This window comes from Enoplosus armatus, chromosome 12 (genome assembly GCF_043641665.1).
Source record: "Enoplosus armatus isolate fEnoArm2 chromosome 12, fEnoArm2.hap1, whole genome shotgun sequence".
NCBI lineage: Eukaryota > Metazoa > Chordata > Actinopteri > Centrarchiformes > Enoplosidae > Enoplosus > Enoplosus armatus.
In genome coordinates this window covers 8479964-8501164 of record NC_092191.1, presented here as the reverse complement: position 1 = coordinate 8501164, position 21201 = coordinate 8479964, and the positions used below count along the sequence as shown (strand labels likewise).

The window sequence follows — 21201 nt, the reverse complement described above, 5'->3', positions numbered from 1 at the left end:
CTGTGAACCAAACGAAATGAATTACGCCTGGCCTGAGATCTGAGTGCACTGGCACTTACATATCACGCCTGGCATTATTTACAGAGCCACAACTCCTGGGAAGGAGAGATGGAAGGAGGGATCAGAGATGAACTCGGGAGGGGTTCATAGGCATCTTCTCAACTCAAATCCACTCCAAGCTCTTCTGTGGTGCACAGTTATCGGCTCAACCAGCCGAGCTTCTGGGCTCTTTGCTGTCCCATGGCTCGACAGCTCTCCAAACAGCTTTGTGGTCTGTTTGACACTCTCAACAGTTCACGGTCCAAACCTCTCACTGCATAACAGCGTGTTGAACTGTTCACTGACGCACGTTTTCTGTTCAACAATCAAGCACAAAAATTCCCCTTGTTGTACTAGACTGATCAAAATGACACACCAGTGGTTTAATAGAGTGCAAAGATGAAATAACAGCAGGCGGGAAGAAGAGGAACGAGGGAAGAGCAGGAGGGAAAATACAAGGCAGAGACAGGAGACCAAAACAAAGACTGGGAAAGAAAGGAGGGACATATAGCTGGCGAGATTCCCCCATGTGAGCAGCAGGGACTTGCACATGGCTAATTTCCCAGCTGTGGCACCCTCCTGTGGTCCCACTTTGTTTGCCATCCTCTTTACTTTTTCATTGACTACATGAAAAGGGTGGAGTGTTTGCTCTCTATTACAAAATGTTGCTCTGGACTCAAAGGAAGTCCAGCAGACAGTGAGTAAGAGGGTTTGAACAACCACAGCTACGGAGCTTGGGGAGAAAGTGCGGGGGTGGACCATTTTATGTCGCTCTCGTCATTGACTGAACTCTAAATCTCACTGCTGAGGCAACTACGAAATCTCCTTGTAGGTAAAAGTGTGTGCGTCAAATATGTACGGGAGGGAGAGAGCTGCTATGCATGTACTTTATTAGTCTCACTGAGTGTGTGTGTGGTTGATGGGTGTGTTGGACGGGCAGGAAGCAGTCCCACTAAGAGTTTCCATTTTCATCAACTTCAAGGTATTTCACACACCTCATCCATTTGCTTTCAACAATAACGTTCCACAGTCGCACTGCGTGTTTATTTTCCTGACTTTAATTGGGCATGTACGGTGATCACGCTATCAGAGGGAAACTATACAGAGTTATCCAAATGGAAACTCTACAATAAAAACATGACTTTAGCACTCCTCCTTTACTGCTACCAGCCTGCCAACCCAAACAGCTGCACACTAATTTCTAATTGACAATTCAACCTCTAGTAACCACCGCTTCTTTGAACGAGCTGTGACGATATCCAAGCCAGGGTCTTTAAAAACCATGACTGGCAAAGTCAATACACCAGCAGCCATACTTTGTCAGAACAGCTTTGTGGAATGAGGTGGACACCTACACTGGATGTCTTATATATCTATATTACAGTTACATCCAAACCAAAAGAGGTGGAGACAGATGGACAGTATATCTACAGTCCTTGTTAAAATTCCAAAGACGGGAATCTTAAGGCGCCTGGTTTGCATTACTTGGTTTTTGAAAACTGCTTCAGGGACATTTAAATTGCCTCCTCCTTTGACATTTAACTCAGCTTCCTAACCTCCAAAACCAAATATGGAAAATAGACAAAAGGGGAATGCTAAAACAAACCGCTGTCCATAATTATTTCATTACAGCCCATTAACATACTATAGAGGGAGTTGAACATATTCAGGAAACTGGATTTTAAACAAGAAAGAAGCCACTCGAGATGCTTAAAGAGAACCACATAATTAACGAGATACTTTCCTAATAACAGCCGTCAAAATTCAATTAGTGTTTACAGTTAACTCTGATTGTTGAAAATGTGATTGCTTTCATTTTCAGCGCCATGTGATTAGTCTTGTCTTGATTCATTTCAATACAAATCACACACCACACACACACACTACAATACTTCAAATTGAACACATGGAGCAGATCAAGGTCATTTGTTTGCCAGTTCATGAACACATTCACTCTCTCAGCTAATGTTAATGGTTGCTTTCAGTCATAATGATGCTTCATAAATAGAAACGAACTGTGTCAGGATTAGGGTTGGGCAATATGGCAAAACTTTTTATCACCATCATTTTATTTCACTATTTCTGTTGAGCTTAAAGTACTATTCACATTAAAAACCTGAAAAATGACCAAGAATCGTTTGATCTGAATCTTTTTAAAATCGATAAATTATACAAAAATAAACAAAGATCTTCAATCTTGTCTGTATAAATACTCGCGGTGTGGGATGTTTACATGTTTTCTTTTTATTTTTTAAAGATGATTTTTTGGGGCATTTGCCTTTAATGTACAGTGACAGACGAGAGAGACAGGAAAGGTGGGAGATAGAGAGAGGATGACATGCAGCAAAGGGCCCAGGCCTTTTTAGGACTCAACCTAATTGTCTTTTAGGCTAACATTTCTATCACGATCAGTGTTTTATATCATACATTCATATTGCTCAGCCGTAGTCAGGATTAGTTTTTAGAAATAAAACCTGAGGAAAGTCACTGTAGCATCATTAATGAATGTTCGGAAATTATTTCATCGTTGGAGACATGGAGGCTTTAATAGAACAAAAACTGATCCTTGCAGTTGGAACTTGTATGAAAGACCATTAATTAATAAAAAGAACTATTTAAACTCAACAGCAGCTCTTTAAAACCAGACAGGGTCACACACTTGACTGATCACTGAGCACCAGTGAGACAACGTGAGCAAGTTGTGATTAAAAAAAACAAAACATTCAAGACTGTTTAAGATCACTGAGGCAAATCCTTGTTTTATTGCATGTAATGAAGCTTCAGAGCATTTAACTAATTAAATCAGTGACAAAGAAAAATCAATGAGGCAGCGGTGGCCGGAGCAGGCCTGTGTTTAACCTCTCTCTCATTTGAAACTGGAGAGATGATCGGGTATATTATGGTACATTATCTAAGTGAGACAGGCCCAGTGTTGTGTCAGCTGTGTTATAGGATCGGAGCCCCGGAGTGACTTAACGTCAGTGTTGTTCCGTTGTTTTTGTTTGTTTATATTTGTAATAACGAGTGACTGGAGGAGCACCTGACATCTGCTCCCTTACCGAGATAGAGACGCTGCTTGAGCACAACCCAAAGACAAAGCAAAACACTACCAGAGTGCAGACTACACACTCACCTTCTGAAAGAAATCCTCCCCGCCGTTGACTCTCCCCTCGGAGGCAGCTAGAAAGACAGAAAGAGAGAAATGAATTTATAAAACCGCACACAGCCTCGGTTTTATACACACAATGTAACCTTAACGCAGGCAAATCATACACAGATTATCCGTCTCCCCGAAATGTTACGGTATCTTCACTCAGAGCAGTGTTTATGGTGGATCTCCATTTCTTTGGATATTGTGTTTGGCACGGCCACCAATACTGCTCATTTGCAGGAACGGAATAAAATGTTCCAAGTAATTTTCTATAATCCTTGAGATTGGATACAGCTTCCGTGAAACAAATTGATGGATACAGTGAAAATATTTGGGCATTTAACAGTAGCCGTTAAGAGAGTATTCCATACCACACTTGGGTCAACTGGTGTCTGGTTTCACACTTCTTAAAAAGGCTTTCACACTTTGGAAATCCGTCTGTCAGCATACTGTACACTTCCGGCTTTGGGGACTACAGTGCATGAAAGCTTAAGAGCTGCAAAATTTACTGCCCAAAATCACCTGTGAACAAAATAAGCACTTAGGAAATCCCTGGTGTTTCAAAGTAATTTTCCAAGCAGGTGAAAACGCCAAGAAAACTCCCTCAGCTGATACAGTAAGCTGGATAGAAAGAGAGGGCCGACCACCAAAGCAAATCAGGCCTGTAGTCGCTCCAACACATCTGCCAAGTCCTCCAAACTGTGGCAGCTCTGTTGATGCAAAATACATATCTGCTCTCCAAGGAGAATTCTCATGTTCCCCTGTCATTTGGGAGTACGGGGGAAGGTTTAATGATGCATTTCAGCCAGCGTTCTCAAGATGGATCTGTTGCTGTCTGTGCAAATCTGGGTCAGGAGCAGCAGCGGAGTCGATGTGGGTTATACAGTTCAGTCATAAACGCTGGCCTCGGAGCACAGACAAGAATTATGTTACGATCAGCTATGTTTCATCTTCAGAATACAGCGCTTTTATTTCAGAATAAATGGTCGACCTATATCAAATTTAAAAGTGATTAAGGATTTCTCGACGGAGCACGCTGAAACAATTAGCTGAGTAATACATCAGTCAATCCACAGGATATTAATCAGCAACTATTTCTCTGGTTCCAGTTTTGCAATTGTAAGGATGTAATATCTTTATGTTCTGGACTGTTGGTGGGGCAAAACAAGACACTGAAGACGGCATTTGTCCCTACTTTCTGATATTTTATTGACCAAATGATTAAGTGTTTTGTTTGTGATTTTGTTTTAGTACCTTTAAATGATAGCTAAATGACATTTTCTCCATGAAACATTCCTTCATGGCTGTAAGTTTAACATATACTGTATCATTACAGTTGTAACGAAACTGTCAAGAACACATGGGAAAACACAAGTCACAATGGGAAAACCTGCTTTAAAAGCTAGCTGCTAAGCAAGCTAAAAGTTGATGTCAAATTCCTTTAAAGCATATAAAATATTTTCCCCTTAAAAGTGCCCACAGCACTATATGACGATCACCATGAGAAACCCGAGTGTGAAAGGTATTGTTAGGACTTCCCCCATCAACACCACATTTCAAGGCACAAACACAGAAAATGAAAACCCTCACTAAAGACCCGACATTATGGCCTTTGGCGATGCAGTAATGCCTACATCATAAACATTTAACGAGTGTTTGTACTTATGCAGGTTGCCCAGTAAACAAGTCGAGGCCACAGTTTATACAGACATGGAGACTGGTCTGCCTTGGCTCAACGGGTAAATCAATTTCAGATCAAATCAAACGCTCACCACCCCATTACGTTGATAATAGATGAATTCTGGCTACTCATTGACTCATTATTCAAAACAGAAGAAAAATAAAAGGAAATCTAAGAAGGATGTACATTAGAAACTGGTGGCCAGTGAAGGGTAATACGCGAGTTAAACAGCATTTCAGAGTCAGTTTTCATAAAGCGGTCACAGAAACAAAGGAAATATTCCCACCACCAACACCATCACCCTTCTGTCTTTCTTATCCTCCTTCATCTACTGCATAACCTCAATTTAAACAAGACAATGTCCAATTCAATATTTCACCAACAAAGTAAAGTAAAGAAACAGACTGCCAATCCATTGAGCTATGACACATCCAGTCGTGCGATGCTTTAAATCACATTACCTGCTTTGGAAACACAATTGTCAAAGAAAATTCCAACTGCTGTGACTCCAGTGGAAGAGTAACATTAACAGATGGAAAGTGTCACAGATGGCGGGAATAACAAAGTATCTAAAGCAATGTTGGACGCCTCTTCAGCTGCTTCAAGAGGCTCCGATTTATGTTTTAAACATACAGTAATTTTATCAAGCGGCTGATGCTGGAAAGGGCTCAGGGCTCAAGATTATGAAAGACCCCGTTACTGCAAGCGTTTCCTGTAAGAACTAAGACAAACAAAAAGGAGTGAGGCAACATCTAACAGACTGTTTTTCCTACTGAAAAATTGTAGTAAAGCAGGTCGCCCTTTTTCTCTCTGGTCTCAGTATTCTTTTACCATCTAAACAAAAGTTAAAGCAAATTAATGAGATGGACATAAAACTGCCACTTAAAAAAAACGTCATTTCCATGAGGACAATATTTCTCTCAGTAGCGATGTTGAACTTTTCTTTTACAAATCTTATTATCCATTTTACTTTCATTGCCATTGATTTGTAAACTCACTGGATATGTAACCGAGGTCTCTCATTATTCTCAGAGAAAACACTTACTGACAAAGAAACAGAAAAACAAGCTCTGCTGTACGTCGAGGGGATGCCGTCAGGCGAAGTGACAGAAGTACAACAATTAGGCCCAGTAATTACACAACAAACACCACCAACTGGGTGCAGGTAGCACTGGCATGATAACTACATTTTACTCGTTCAATAACCCTGTCAGTAAATTCAAATTCAATTTCAGCCGCGCCAAACTAGTGCTTAACGAAATTTAAAGTTTTTCTCCCCTTCTCCTACACACAGATACAAATGATGTTAAATGATGTGCAAAAATCAGCATGTAATGCATCTACATGCTGATTTTTGCACATCATTTAACATCCTGTAGCCTCTAGTGGGAGATACACACGTGCACATATCAAATGGCAGCTCTTTCCTTTTTACTCCAATCAGCCTATGAAGCCAGCTGATAAATTAAAACAACACACAAACTATAAAACTTTGTTTGCTGTGGTACTATGCTGGCAGTATTACAATCTCAGTTGTAATTTACATTTACGTCAAAATTCTGATGTCAGAGTCAAACAATAAGGTCAAATGAGGCCTAATGACATGATTCAAGAAATTCTGCATTCAAAATGCATAACAAATAACCAACAACCAAAGACTAACACAAACAGTACAACAGCATTTTTGGCATGTGAGCGCAGGGAGCTGAGAGGAATCTGATATGGAACATGAGTGAAAACATGAGCCATGTGTTGAGAGCAAAACATCCTGCTGGCACATGTGTGGCGGGCGTGTAAACCGGCCGTGGGAGAACCTAGAGCAGAGACAGGAGGGGTACGGCAGGGCGTCCTGTGAGCTCTGGGACATGTAACGATATGGAGGCTGATCTCATCCTATGCACCACTTGTGCTAAATCTGCGCTGTGCTACCAGTGAAAAGAAAAAGTTGTGATTCACCTTAATAAAAAACACATGAATTGCAAATTCTTGACTTGAATTCTGCTCTCACTTTGCTATAAAAAGGCAAAAGCTAGTTGAAGCATTTGTAGCTATTGGAGAGCTTCTTAAAGCAGCAAACTTTCTTCATTACTCTGAGCACCAGCCTGGTTCAAGACCTCTGGATAGAAGGGTAAGTGTTGTGTTCATTCATGGCCGTTTCCCTGGTCAGAAAAACAGCTGAGCCAATGAGAGCTTTGTAGGTGGGCATTAAGAGTGGGGATCTTATCATCCTGTAAGAAACCAATATACCCAATAGGATGGGTGCTGGGTCAAACACATATCTAGTTGAAACAGACAGATCTGAGGAGGAGACGGGCTCGAAACGTCACCGCTAAAAACGGGAGCTGCTTTGTGTGCAGATCTATCGCTTTCAGCTTTGCTAGATTACTATCCAGAGCCAGAAAAGGTCTGTTTGCAGGTCTTCCTGAGGAGTATGACTGCATTTGTGAAAATGTATGTTGTATAAAAGAATTTTGTGGCTCTAGAGGAAGATGCACTAAGTCTGATAAACTGCCTCAAGTGATGTTGCTTGAGTCAGCATTTGTTGGGGCTGAAGACGACAAGTTTGAAAATGAAAAACATCTGAGGGTGTGAAGGTTACCAGACCTCTGTAGCCCGCTCCTCATCTCTGTTTTAGGCTAGTGGGGGTTGAGCTGCATTGTGGGTAATGTAGGCATCAGCTTTTTACAAGAAGGAAGAATGCATGGAATAAAAAAAGACTATATCTGTGTCTGCTGCATCGATTGTGATCCTTTTTTTTGTTTTTTTACTACCCATCGTGAGTCTGACAGTGTTACAGAAGTGAAATGCTAAATGGACTACTCTTAAGTTAGCGGCTCATAACAACCACTACCCACAACCACAGCTTCTATATCAACTGAAAATGATGTAGACAGGATGGATAAGTAAGTCACTGATTGGTTAGAGCAAAATAACCCCCCTCCCAAATGGAAAACTGCTAACATGAACATGTGACTGAATAATTTAATGAAAACAAAATGGAAATTCAATCTGATTATAAGGCTACATCAGCACTACTTAAAATAGGGCCATGATGGTTTTGCATTTTTTATATTTTTTGATCACCGCTAAGCATTTTGTTAAAGTTATTGTTGCATTTAAGGGTGCACAAACATCTGAGATTTGAAAGACTGGCAACCTTTTCGAAGCAGGAAACCACCAAATTCAAATATGGTGGTTCACTACATTCATGTTTGCTTCTTTTGTCTTGTAGATTTGATTTGCCAACAACATAAGGTCAGAGGGGAAGAAGCAAACATCTTTTACATTCAGCTTTGCCCCTTTTTCTCAAAAAACTGACAGGCATTTTTACCACAAAAATGCATAGCTCATGCCTCATTACTAAGATAACCAAGAAACCTATTATTTTCTCTGCCAACCAAAAAACCCAATTTAAATTATAGGCCTTCTTCAAGACAAATCGACTGAACGGTTGGACACAAAGCACATCCCTAGTTTAAAGTATATTTTTCAGCATTTAGTAGTAGCTCTGATTTATATCAAAGAGACTTCATTTGTTTCTCAAGTGCGAGAATGGTCTAACAGTGTTCATTCGGCCCAGGTTATACGAGGACAATGCAGTGCTCCTCCCTTCCAGCGCAGCAGATTGTAAAGGCATCACAACTGAAAAACGACACAAGACCACTGAGCACAGATCACATGTCGCAATCAATTCCGTCCTGTAGTGTTTTTTGAAAATATGGAGCAGATAATGTGGCACTAATTTACAGCAGTTATCTTCACTGTCTATTAATTTGACAAAGTAAACATGATGGTTACAGTTAATCAGATCCACACCCTCCAATTCCCTCCATAGAATAATCAAATTACTGTCGTTGCATGTAAAGAACAGAGAGAAGCTGCAGTGAAAGGCATAAAGGACTCAACGCTGGCAGATGGAACAGGGTCTGTTATCCATTATTTTGTGGAGGGACTGACTTTCTGGGAGATTCCGCTGTTTTGACACTGCAGGAATGTAAACAGCGTTGATTTCTACAGTTATGGCTTCAATCCACACACAACAATCAAGCAAACAATAGAGACAGAGGCTCTAATAAACCAAATCAAGGCATTTTGACATGAATATTTTAGCTAGTTACAGTCCTACAATATTCAGATTTAACGGAAAGCTTGAGAGTGAGCACCAGTTCAGCAAGAGCCAAATCAGAGCTGACAAATCCACAGTGACTTCCAATAACAAGAGTGCAAATACCTCATAGCTTAGATGTAAGCCAATATCCATTTATTTTGAACACGCGATATCAGTCATTCAAATAATTATGGAGGAGTTTATACACCTGGTTACCCAAATATTTGTGCTGCGCCAGAATTATCAAGCAAAATCCTTCACGTCAAAAGGATTTCTATGAAGACAGGTGTTTTTTAGATTATAAAAAGCAAAAGGGGCCCCTAAAGGCAGCAGCTAAAACTCTAAACTGCAGAGCTGCTTAGACAAAATCCTCTGCACTGGCAATAATCTCAAGGGGACTTAAGGTGAAACTTGGGACATTCACAGAAAAGTCTACGCAAGCATTAAAATGTGAAAAGTTATACAGCTTCTATTTCCCCTGGATAGGATTTCATAACGAATGACAACTCTAATCTAGAAAAAGTTTGACATCTCAGTCCACCGTCTGCTCACATGCCTTTACTAAAGTGAGACAGATTAATATTAAAGCCAGACCTATGAGCCTCCCTGGCTGAGAGGACGACGGCTAGTATGAAAGAACTACATTTCCCACATTTTATGAAAAGAGTGGGAGAGCGTGATGTCCCTCCCCGTCCAGAGCGTGCAGCAGCTCTCAGCTGATTCAACATGGAGCTAATGAGAGGGCCTCAGGGCGCCGGAGCAAAACATGAACACATGAACACATCAACACACACACACACACACACACACACACACACACACACACACACACACACACACACACACACACACACACACACACTGGGGTAAGCACCCATGCTCTTTAATACATGAGTACATGTATTTTTACTGTATTGTACATATGGGGTGTCTTCAGGCCTGACTAAGACAGGATAATTTTTCTCAACCTAGATTCAGATCAGAGAAAAGTTAGGAGTTAGGGATTACTACCTGCAATCAACATGTCACCTCCTATTAAGTTTAGCTTCAAGAGTTTTTTTCTTTATGAAAAGATTTTTTAGAGATAAGAATGTGTCTAAATTAATCTTGGATCTGATTTTGTTCACCTTAGCACCAGGGATAAAACTTGTTCTAAAACTGCATCTAGTGATAATGTCTAATGTAAAATAATGTCTAATAATAAAGTGAGAAAGACTATTTGACTTATTATCAACAGCTGACTCAGTATCCATACATTTATTACATTCATAACTCATTCAGAGTGGGTGACACGGATAAAAAATTCTATTAAAAAAAGGTATATGTCATTTTATATTGCGAGATTGATGTATCACATGATATAGTATATTACTGGAAGGTCGATTGAGTATTTTGAAATCACTAGCAGGGAATATCTGATTTTGGCTAATCAAGTGATTAAATACCTAATAAATCAAGGTACCATCACATTGCAACAATTCTGTAAATCCATAAAGTAGTTGGCAGCAATAGGGCAGACATTATAAATAAAAACAGACAAAAGCCAAACACTTTAGCTTCCCTGTGAACTGCTTTGGCATACTTTACGCATGTTGGCATCTAAACAAAAGACTCCAGCGCCTCAGAAACACTTTAACTGCTTCTCCAAGACAGTGGTATCTAATCACCAAGTAAGGATTGGGGAAGTATACAGTTACAACAGAAGGGGCTGTCTGTTTTATGTGATCTTTCATATCAACACTGCCAGAGAAGCATCCTGAGCTTTCAACACTGACTTCTTTATCTTTGTTAAAAGAAAATTGGGGAGGTTATTAATATTGTGCGACAGACAAATATGCCTCCTACTACAAAATCCTGCTTTCGGGATAAAACGGTTACACCATTTATCCATCATGTGTGACAACTTGTTAACCTAAATGTTGCTTCTTAAGACTAGTTTAGAGTAGCCTGTGAAATGTGAAATCTTTTATCTTGGCATCTTTATTTTCTACAATATAAACAATAAACATATTATGTGATTATACACAAAATAACCAGCGATGTAAGAAGTTATTTGACTTGGGGCTGAGGATTCCTTTAAAGTTATAATCCTTATGATTTTCATGAATTCAAACCACATTTTTGACTCCATTTACTACTTTATTAAAAAAAACTTTGGCAAGTTTGTTTGTCTGCACTAAAACAGATACACCCATTGCTCTTATGTTGTATTTCTGACAAAGCAGCTGCTCTGCTGTTACCACCAGTGGCCACGGTTGTGTCGCCAAATCGACCAGAACTGAAATCTTGAGGAATATAACTTACTTCGAAACCACCATCATTTATCTGGCTTTGGTAAACAACATTAATACCCACAAAACTGAACACCTGTCAACGTGTTTCTGTGCCGAGCAGAAGTCACCCTCGATACTCAAAACGGCTCCTCTCTCCTCTCAACTCCTGCGGGGTTGCCAAGCAACTGTGCTATCAAATAAATGCACTAAGTGACACGTTGCTTTTCAGCAGACATAGATGACAGCCTGCACTAGACTCACTGACCCCGAGGTCACACCGACGAGAAGGTCTAGAAATAATTAGAAATAGACTTAAAGTTATCGTGACATTATATGGCCTTAACTGTTTTTCACTGTTTTTTCAAGTCCATTATGACCTTTTATTTACACACGCATCTTTGCAGTACGATCACCCAGTCCAGGAAATAAGACATCTAGCATCAAGCTGTTGTTGGTAAAGTGTTTGGGTTATCATCTCTCTTGTGTGAATACTGCCAAGAGATTACACAACACTGTACATTCCTGGTGCCTGGTATCTACTGTGTTAGATCCCCCACGGAGCATAGGGAGTCAGTCTCACATAACAGGCCGAGAGTTGCGCTGTAAACATTACATTGTACTATTGGGAAATCACTAACGTTTCACATTCATCAGTATTTCAACCATAGGAACGAGCATCTCTCCTTTAAAAAGACATGAGGAATCTGTGCAGGATTTTAGTGATGAAAGTCTGTCCTCGATTACTGCACTTGATTACTCAACCTCTGAATTATCACAGGACAGCTCTAAGGAAATTAACATAATCCAGTTAGGGTCCTTTATGAAATTCCTGCCCTTGGACTAACTTAAACAAATGAGTTTTCCTGTTCTTCTTTCTTTTTCCACACTCTCTCTTTTGTTCAAGTGGAGAATATTCTGGCAACAGCCGGGGACTAGATCAAAAAGGCACTCTTATAAAAATGCTTTCTCTCCAATCAAGGCAAGTGGAGAAAAGGCAGATTGTACTGGATGTTGAATGAGGAGAGAGAACAACAAACCAAAACCCGAGGTTCTCCAAAGATAAACACTGAAAGCTCTTGGGGGGGGAGTGGTTGAGGGCTGGGTGGTGTGCATGCATGTGTGTTTCTGCATTTATGTGTGTGTGGTGAGTGCGCACGCGTGCAGGGCAAGTCAGGGGTGCCCCCCCCAAGAAACATTTCTAAAATAGCAACCGCAAACCAGACAGAATGTAAATCTGCACTTTGAAAACGGGTTGAAGAAAAAGAGCTTTGAGGGACGTAGAAAAACAGGTATTCATTTCAGCCCTTTTACAGTTCTAGGAGCATAGAAATGGGTCACAGCACTCCAGCTCCACTCGGACTGCTGAAATAGGACTCCTGGTTTTATTTTCTTGAGTAATGAATTACAGGTTTTTCCATCGACTGAAGCTCAATTATATTACAGCTCCTGAAAGCTTCATCATGCCCAGGATGAAGGAATTCAACGCGTAAGCAAAGTCGAATAGAATTGTTTAATTGTATCAGCATGTTTCAGTAAAAAGGAGTGAAAAGGAGAGAGAGGGGGAAGGTGGCAAGAGGCAGCTGAGTAAAGCCCAGTGAAGAGCAAAATCCAGCAGTTAAATCAACTGAACCATTACAAACCGAATGTTCAGCTGTGTATTTGCTTTCCTTGAAGCTTGAATTAATTGCAAAGTGTTGCAAAATGTACCATACAAAGCCACAGGTAGAGAGATTTTATCCACGTAGGTATCATTGATTTGTCTTGCCCAACACTTTGGGATGCACGGAGCAGGTAAAATAATTCTGCTAAACATTTAGCAGATTAAATCATTTTATTTCCTGTAACATTTACTGGCGTAGAAGCATTCTTTTGTGTGTTATCTTATATATATTGCTGTCAAGAGAAAGCTAGGTATCTCCATATTTGGTGATACCTAGCTTTCTCAGGAGGGATTAAATTAAATGCTCATATCAGGCTGTTTTTCCTGTTTCATGACATTTTGGAGATAGCTGGTTTTCACTGGCCAGCACGCAGCAATATGACAGTGCTTCTCAAAAGGTGCAGCAGTAAGAAAAAATATATTTACTATTTACAATCTTGTCCAAGTCAGATATTATTACATTTGTTAAACTCAACAACAGTAAATAAAATTGGAAATACTATGATATTGAGCATAAACTGCTGAAGCTAGCATGGCTAGCAAGCTAACTTTAGAATTCCTCTTTAATCCAAAACTTATCTTGCTTATATCCTTGTCCTTTCACTTAATGTAGGCCATGCAGCAGCCCTCCAACTCTACTGTCTGTATTCATTTATCATGACAGTAGATAAACAAGAACAAATAATAAATCCTTTCTGAACAGGTCAATCCTGCCCTCCCTTGAACTGACAATTGACAACCGAGAGTCTCGCTATTTCACAGGTTCAATCAGACTGTGCAAGAAAGAACCTATTACTGACACATACGAATGTGAATGCATCTCTGCTTTGTTGAAATGAATGAGACGCATTTTTTTGTCCCGACAGTGGCAACTACTCTTATTGTGGTCCACAACTACAAAGTGAAACTGCTGCTTTGGCACATTCACAGCCCTAACACACATTTTGCACAGAATCCAGTCAGAATCTGGTTTAAACATCACAATATCTCCAAATGACAATCTCATTTGAGGGAATAAACAATTTTCACATCGAGACACGAGAAAAGGATTTTCCTCTCTAGAGTTGGCTCTACCAATGGTTTTCCACTCTTCACTGCATTTTTTCCAAAGGGTGGTCTGTGTAAGGTTTCTCTCCAAGTTCCCAGCTTCTCCATCTTTACTTTCACTTTAGACAACTCAAATTTAATAATGGCCTTACATGACATACAGTAATACACCTGAAAGTCAAAATAACATCCAGATTGTATTATAGAGATCATGATGTACGATTATATACAATTAATTCTGCATCCCTACTTTCAACTTTTTTAGCCACAATACAAAAACAGTGTTTTCTTTGCCTGGGTTTGGTTAGGTTAGAAGGTTAAAGTGAGGATTGTGTTGTAATGTAAGGATAAAGACCAGGGAAAGTCCAACAACTCCACAGTGGATCTGATGGAAGCTGGAACAACAGAGCAGTGTTTGAATGCTCAAGAGGGAGCAATAAAGGGGGAGAATGAGAGAGAGGGAGAAGAGAAAGCCTGCAGCACATTCCCCACAAGACACTCACTTCCTGTCTGTGAGTCTTACTCAGCACCCAGGAGGAAGAGGAGGATGAGGCCCTCACACATACGTCCCTCATTATGTGGGTATGAAAGCCAGATAAATAATCCTCTAAATAATAAAAAGGGGAAAATATTGAAAAATATAATTGCATTTTCACCAGAGGGCCATTTTCCCTTCTTAGAGGAAGAGTTTCCACTGGCCTCCAAAATAATATTCGTATTTTGTGCACAACCTGCGACCTACAAAAACAGAGTTGTGTGTGAGAAACATTTCAACATACATTATCATAACAACTCCTTTAGCATTAGCATCCTCTACACAAGCGATATTAGGTGAAGTAGCAGCACTGACAATAATTATCACTACATACTGAAAATACCTGTGAAAACCTTGCAATCTCTCATTGCCACATGCAGCAGTTTTTTTCCATTCTGAGACGAAGCTGCCCAGTAATAGTCTATGTTTTAGGAGCAGGAAAACAAATTAGTTCAATGAAGAAAATGATTCACTTAGCCTAATTGCAGGTTGTTGTTGCAGTTACTCAGCAAACATGTTGTTACAATGTGTGCACACACTGGCCCACCAGGAGGCTATGCTCAGTCAAACACCACTAAACTACTCATCATTACCATTCTGAACAGGGAAACCCTCAGTCAGAGCTCTCCAAACTGACCCGTACACAGTAGAATATGTCTGTGATGTATGCTTAAAGAAATCCATGGAAAACCTTGTTGCACATGCAGGCACTCAATTTGGATAATCGCGGTAGGAGAAAATGCTACCTCTTTCCCACACTTGCTTCTGGTCTCTTAACTTCATAATGAATGTAAAAGAAAAGGCACAAAAGTTCTCTTACACTGTTCCCTGTACACATAAAACTATCTTTCAAGCTTTCATGCCTGTGTCAAGGTCTCCAAGCCATTAACTTGGGAGTTCTATTCTAGGGTGCCAAAAGTACAACAGTTAAACCCAGATGGCTGTCAGGGTGAGATTTTGTTGTCACTTTACACTCTATTTACTGATCTGAGCCCAGGAACCTGTGTCCCTGCCAATGCGAAAGACAGTAAATTTGTAATTGCTAAGCAGTTAACAATTTCCATTTTCTCCTGATGCAAAATGTGCCAGAACGGGGGAGTAAAATACGGCTGATCCAAATAAAAGGTAATTTAAGCGTGTACGCTGGGATTGTGCTTCAGTGTGGAGACATGCTGGTGAGTCACTAACACGTATTTTAATGGGCACAGAGAGCTTCCCCGTCATTTTTATTCCCCAGAATGTATGCAACCCCTGCAACCTCTTCCCCAGTCTGATGTCCCACTCTGACCCCTTCCCCGTACCTTCCGAGTACAACCAGGTTTACCATGAGGAAAACATTTTCAAATTCCTGATTAAAAGCCAATATAATTGCCATTAAGACTTTGGATACATTGCGGTAAATGCACCTACATGAGATCAGATTTCTCTGGCTAGACATTAAAAACTATCATATCAAATCAACCAATTAGTCAATAAAATGCTAAGGATGAACTAGATGAGACAATAGATAAAACAAATCAAATATTACAAACTTGAATATTAAAAAATGGAAATGAACATTAATGCATATGTATGCTGTTTGTTATTCCTAACTCCCGAACTATTTCAGACATATGAATATGTGAAATGTATAAATCAAAAATGTATCCATAAAAGTAATTTTCATGTATGCATCTTGTTATCTGCTAACAACTTCCTGAAACCTTTCAAATCTTGCAGCCAGATGTAGAAAATGAGAGCAAAGAAATTTCACAGCAATGTCCCAACACACCACAGTGAACATCAGCGAACATGTCATCTGTGGAGAAACTTGATTGTAATTGCCCTATAGTAGCAGGTCGCCTCGGTCATTCACTGTAAAACCTTTCTTAGCCAAGAAGTCCATGACAAAACAAAGCGTGTAATCTGGGAGACACACAGGCTGTCAGGCTCATTTGTCTGAGCAAACACACAGCTACTGTTAACCTGCATCATCATTAGCTAGCCTCTTATCTAAACGTCAGTGCTGAGTTAGCAAAGCAAAATGTATTTGATCAAAGTATTCAGTGATCTATCAAACTGAATTAAATTGAATCCATATATCAAAAACATCTTCATGCTGTAATAACATTTTTCCTATTATCCGTTTAAAAATTTGGGCTGCAACGATTAGTCCATTCCAGAAAATAAATCAGCGACTATTTTGATAAGAAATTAATAATTTCTTAAGCAAAAATGGTTCAAGCTTCTTCAATGTGAGAAAAATAATTGGCAGATGAATCGATTATGAAATAGTCAGTTGCAGCCGTCTGTCTTGTTGATATGTAATAGGTCCCTATTCTTTGTGCAATTTATCGATTTACATATTTATCAGATCAGATTTGTCTACCATTAAAAAAAGAAATCAATGTCGATGTCTTTCATTCAAAACCTCTCCTGTGTATGAAGGGGGCAGAGATCTGTTATATCCATATGCCAGAGAGTGAATTAATGTTTAGCCATACTGTACACAAGCAAGTGCACCTCACAACAGCTTACATAAAAATTTGCCACTGGAATAATAATTCAGAAAGAGGTGGTTGTGAAAGCTGTTTTCAAAAACTAGCGCTTTTACCTGGATCTGGCAAAAAGTTGAGATGCTGAGCTATTGTTGTTTGGGTCGTGGCATGATTCGACCTGTGGCTATTTGCAGAGGGTCAAGCACACTTGATTTTCCAGGAAAGAGAAGCCAGAGATACAGACAATAAAACACTGAGTAAAAATATACTGGAGTTCCCATAAAATTATTTCATTATAGTCCAACTCTGCCACTCTGGCCTTGAGAACATGATGTACCACGTCAAAGTCTACACTTTATCCAATCAAAACACAGCCAGATGTTACAAACTGGATGAGACTAAAAGAGCCATTTATTAGGATTTGAATTTACACCTACAGATACAGTGGGAAAAAATCCACTGAGTTGAAACAAATCCAGACCATGACTAGCTTTTTGTAGTCAGTAACGCATCGTGTGCAAAACTCAACAGATGTTAGGGCTGTGTAATTTCTACTAAGAGATAACCGAGCTACATATGATGCCACCAGACCTCCAGGATTCTTCTTGGAGGCCAGAGGTCAAAGGTTAAAGCAGTTTCACAGTTGAGATAGAAGACAGTGGACCACAGCAGCCGTTTCTACTCTACAACCCAGCTGCAATGTCAACACGAGCAATGTCAGCCATGATGTCATGATGCAGCAATTGGGAAACAAGATATTGGCAGAGATACGAGACCAAACTAACAAACTGTAAAAGACCCAGTAGACTGGATAGATCATACGTAACAAATACAGACGCACACACAAACACATTTAGGCACACTGTGGGACGTGGCGCATGGTATGTCCGGGACTCTCGGATTTAGGGCCGGCCTCTGGTTAAGTTGTTTTCCTGGAAGAGTTGGGGATGACATGGAGCTTTGAGGAATGTACCGAGCAGCGAGGCAGCAACCAGGACATTCTCAAGGGGAACTACGTGCATGTGTCTGAGTGTATGGGATAAAGGATAAACTTACTTCAACACCAGCTGAACGCGGACGATTACACCAAACGTTAGTCACAAATTTAAAAGCACAACTTAATTACTGGCAGCTATACTCATCGGCAATGTGGACACACTTAATATTATGTATGTTTTGATTACAGTATGATTATGGCTGATAATGTTCCTCCTCGTGTTTGGCCGATTCTGTCTTCCTGTGGAACCGATTAGAGAATCCAGCCCACTTACCTAAGGCTCTAATACTCCACACTCTTGTGTTTTGAAATGTGTGATAAATGACCTCAACCTCTGAGTTTCCAGGGATCTCGCAACAGAGACTGGCCTGGCCCCGTCTTTATGAGCCTGTCATCGCTTGTTTAACTGTTCACTGTCACTTGCACGTCATTAGAGGAGAGTGAATCCCTTTACCCCCAAAACAAAAACACACAGTAACACAACACACGCAGGAAAAGTCAACGTGATAGTCTACAACAGATAGATGGCTTATTTTTTTTTTTAAGGAATCTGGCATTACAATGGCAGTCATGAAAATGTTGTCATTTTCTAATGAAGACTGTTGCTACTGTACTTGTACACAGCCGCTTCCCAAGATTACGTTCAGTCCCTTTTTTGTTAACGTCAGACAAGGCTTTTGTGTCAGCTCTTTCTGTGTTACTGAGAAGTAAGCAAACTCCATGTTCAGGTCAATTTCAGTTTAGTCTAGAAACAAATGCAGACCATGGGAGTTTGTGCAGCGACGGCTTGTGGTCGGAGCGTGTTACTACCTCCATGCACGCACAGCACGACGGGTACATCATTGATGGTTATGGTCTCATGTCTTTGACCTCCCCTACCCTTTTGTTCAAACTTTACTTTTAGGCAACATGCACGCCCATATAACTGTAAACCTAGCAACTTCTTTCAGTGGCCGACATATCATTTTTCTTTTGTTGATGACGTGGTGACTCTAATTGAAAGCCCAAAGCTAATTGGCTCGACTTAATTGCTCTAATTGATTCGTTCCGCACATTGCTCCCTGACCATGCTGACAAGGAGTCCAAACATTTGAAGTTACCGAGAAGTGGTAATTACGTACTGAAAGTGCGTCTAAATAAACAAAGGGCCGTCAGAGGGCTGCAAAAGTGTGACAGGGTACAATTACATGAGATTAAACGTGGACAGGACACAAGTTGAAAACGTGAAAATACTTGAATGTACCACTAACTTTGTACTTGGTTGTTTGGTTTTCTTTTACCTAATAGCATGATTTCCAACTTCTTACGGTCCACCCGAAACCTCTCCTCAGTCCACTCCGGATCTGGCAGCGGATGGGGTCCACTCAGATCCTCCTCTGATCCCGGGAGGGGAGAGTCGGTGCTGCGCTCGCTGTTGGAGCCCTGGTCCGACTGCTGCAAGTATCCGCTTAAAGCGTCGCACTGGGCAGCCATTGCGCTGCGCAGCAACTTCTCCAGTGGCCACTGCGTTTTATTTAGAGTTAAGTTGAGCCAGAGCAAAGCGTTGGACTTCTGTTAACTTTTTATTCCGTCACTTCGCGGCGTTGTGCGAGCTCATTGCAGCGCAGTTGAGACCTTCCTGCAGTTTCTTCAGGCCCCCTTCGTTTTCCCCCATTAGGCAGACTTCTAAAAATAGGCAGGAGCTCACTGGTCCACTCGCTATAGGTTGTCTGCCGAGTTAACGCAACGCCACACAGCACACAGCAAACATACCGACCAACTCTTAGGGAAAGTTTCACGTGTCATCCGGCAAAAAAAAAAAAAGCGGGACTCCTCCCAGAAACACTTTTTTGAGCATCTACCTCCCCCTGGGTTCCTGTGAGGGTTTCAAAACGTTAGTATTTGTGAGAAAACCACTGGAGCTGTGGAGGGCACAACTTTTATTTCTCATGTATGGGAAACTCAGAGATCATAGCCAATTACAGCAAACAAAATCATAGTTATTAAGAGCTGAAAATTATATTACAAGTCAATTCAATACCATTAGATATGAAAATAAAGTCACAATAAACGATTAGGCACACAGGGAGGCTTGACTTGAGTATTTCTATGCCATTTTTTTCCAGGCAGACTGGCAGTTTATGAAAACACCCCATGCAACCAATTCATTGGTTTATAGAGGAAACACTACACATCCTGAGAGTGGGTAAAAGGAAGCAATACAGGAAAGAGAAACCAAAACAAATGTGGAGGAAGCCTACATTAAGTAAAACAGACTCAAAAAATTGGCCGCAATCCTGAAATGTGCTGAATAAAGTCATACAGAACCAAGAGGTATGATAAAGGTCACTGATCTCAGTAAAGTATATACAATAAAAAGTTAAAAAGTATAAAATGTAATTCTGGGGTTATGTTCATGCTGTGGCCAGGAAATGATTAATGACAGTGATATATAGCCGTTAGGAGCAGTTTTCCATATGTTAAATTTCTGTTGGCTATTCTCTACATACATCTTGTGATTTGTCCTTCACAACAGGAACCTGCCAGGCCAGTGGCTAATCATGTACCATCATTATTCTTCATATCTAAATAAACTCATGTGAGTGTCATTTGCCAGCCATGTCAGACTTCAGATGACCCCACGTCGACAACCTTCATCTGCCAGCTGGAGCTTTCATTACAAAGCAAAGTGACCACAGTGCTGCAGTACCACGGCTCTCTCAGTCCACTTCTTGCTCATTTGGAGTGAAAACCTCCATCATCTGGGTTTAAAGGTGAATGTATCGGCCAGCTTGATTGTAAAACATTGACTGCATTTCTAAAAATGTAGTTCAGCTTTAATATTTGAGCTCTTCACCTAAACGTGCAAGTAAATCTATCAAAAGTTAAGGCATAATTATTTGATGTTTCATTTCAATTCTTATGTTATATCATTATAACTTTCTTTTTCTGAAGTTATTAGAGTTGAAAAGCTGAGGGCCAACTTTTTGTGTACAACTAGGACAAGACAGGTCCTCACTAAACCCAGTAGTCTGGTTAAGTCACATCAACACACTGCGGAGATTAAATATGTGTGAGCTGCTCCATAAATGTGTGTACACTAGCTTCATCAGTGTACAGCAAATGTGCTGCAACCAGCAGAGGTGGTGATAATGACTGGTCTAATTTCAATGGACAGGACACCTCTACTCATTTTCATTTCACTGCTAAAGCAAGACACTATAATAGCCACTATTTACACAAATAACCATTTA

General features: G+C 40.3%; 1 protein-coding gene across 1 annotated transcript in view; it reads right to left on the bottom strand.

The window, feature by feature from the left end:
- LOC139294237 (protein bicaudal C homolog 1-like) overlaps positions 1-19441 on the bottom strand; it is a 49848-nt gene extending 30407 nt beyond the window's left edge. The window contains exons 1-2 of the mRNA XM_070916087.1: positions 19249-19441; positions 3173-3219 (exon numbers count right to left, since the gene is read on the bottom strand). Of these exons, the coding sequence (XP_070772188.1) occupies positions 3173-3219; positions 19249-19441 (240 nt within the window). The remainder of the gene's footprint in view (positions 1-3172; positions 3220-19248) is intronic.
- Positions 19442-21201: the final 1760 nt, after the last annotated feature.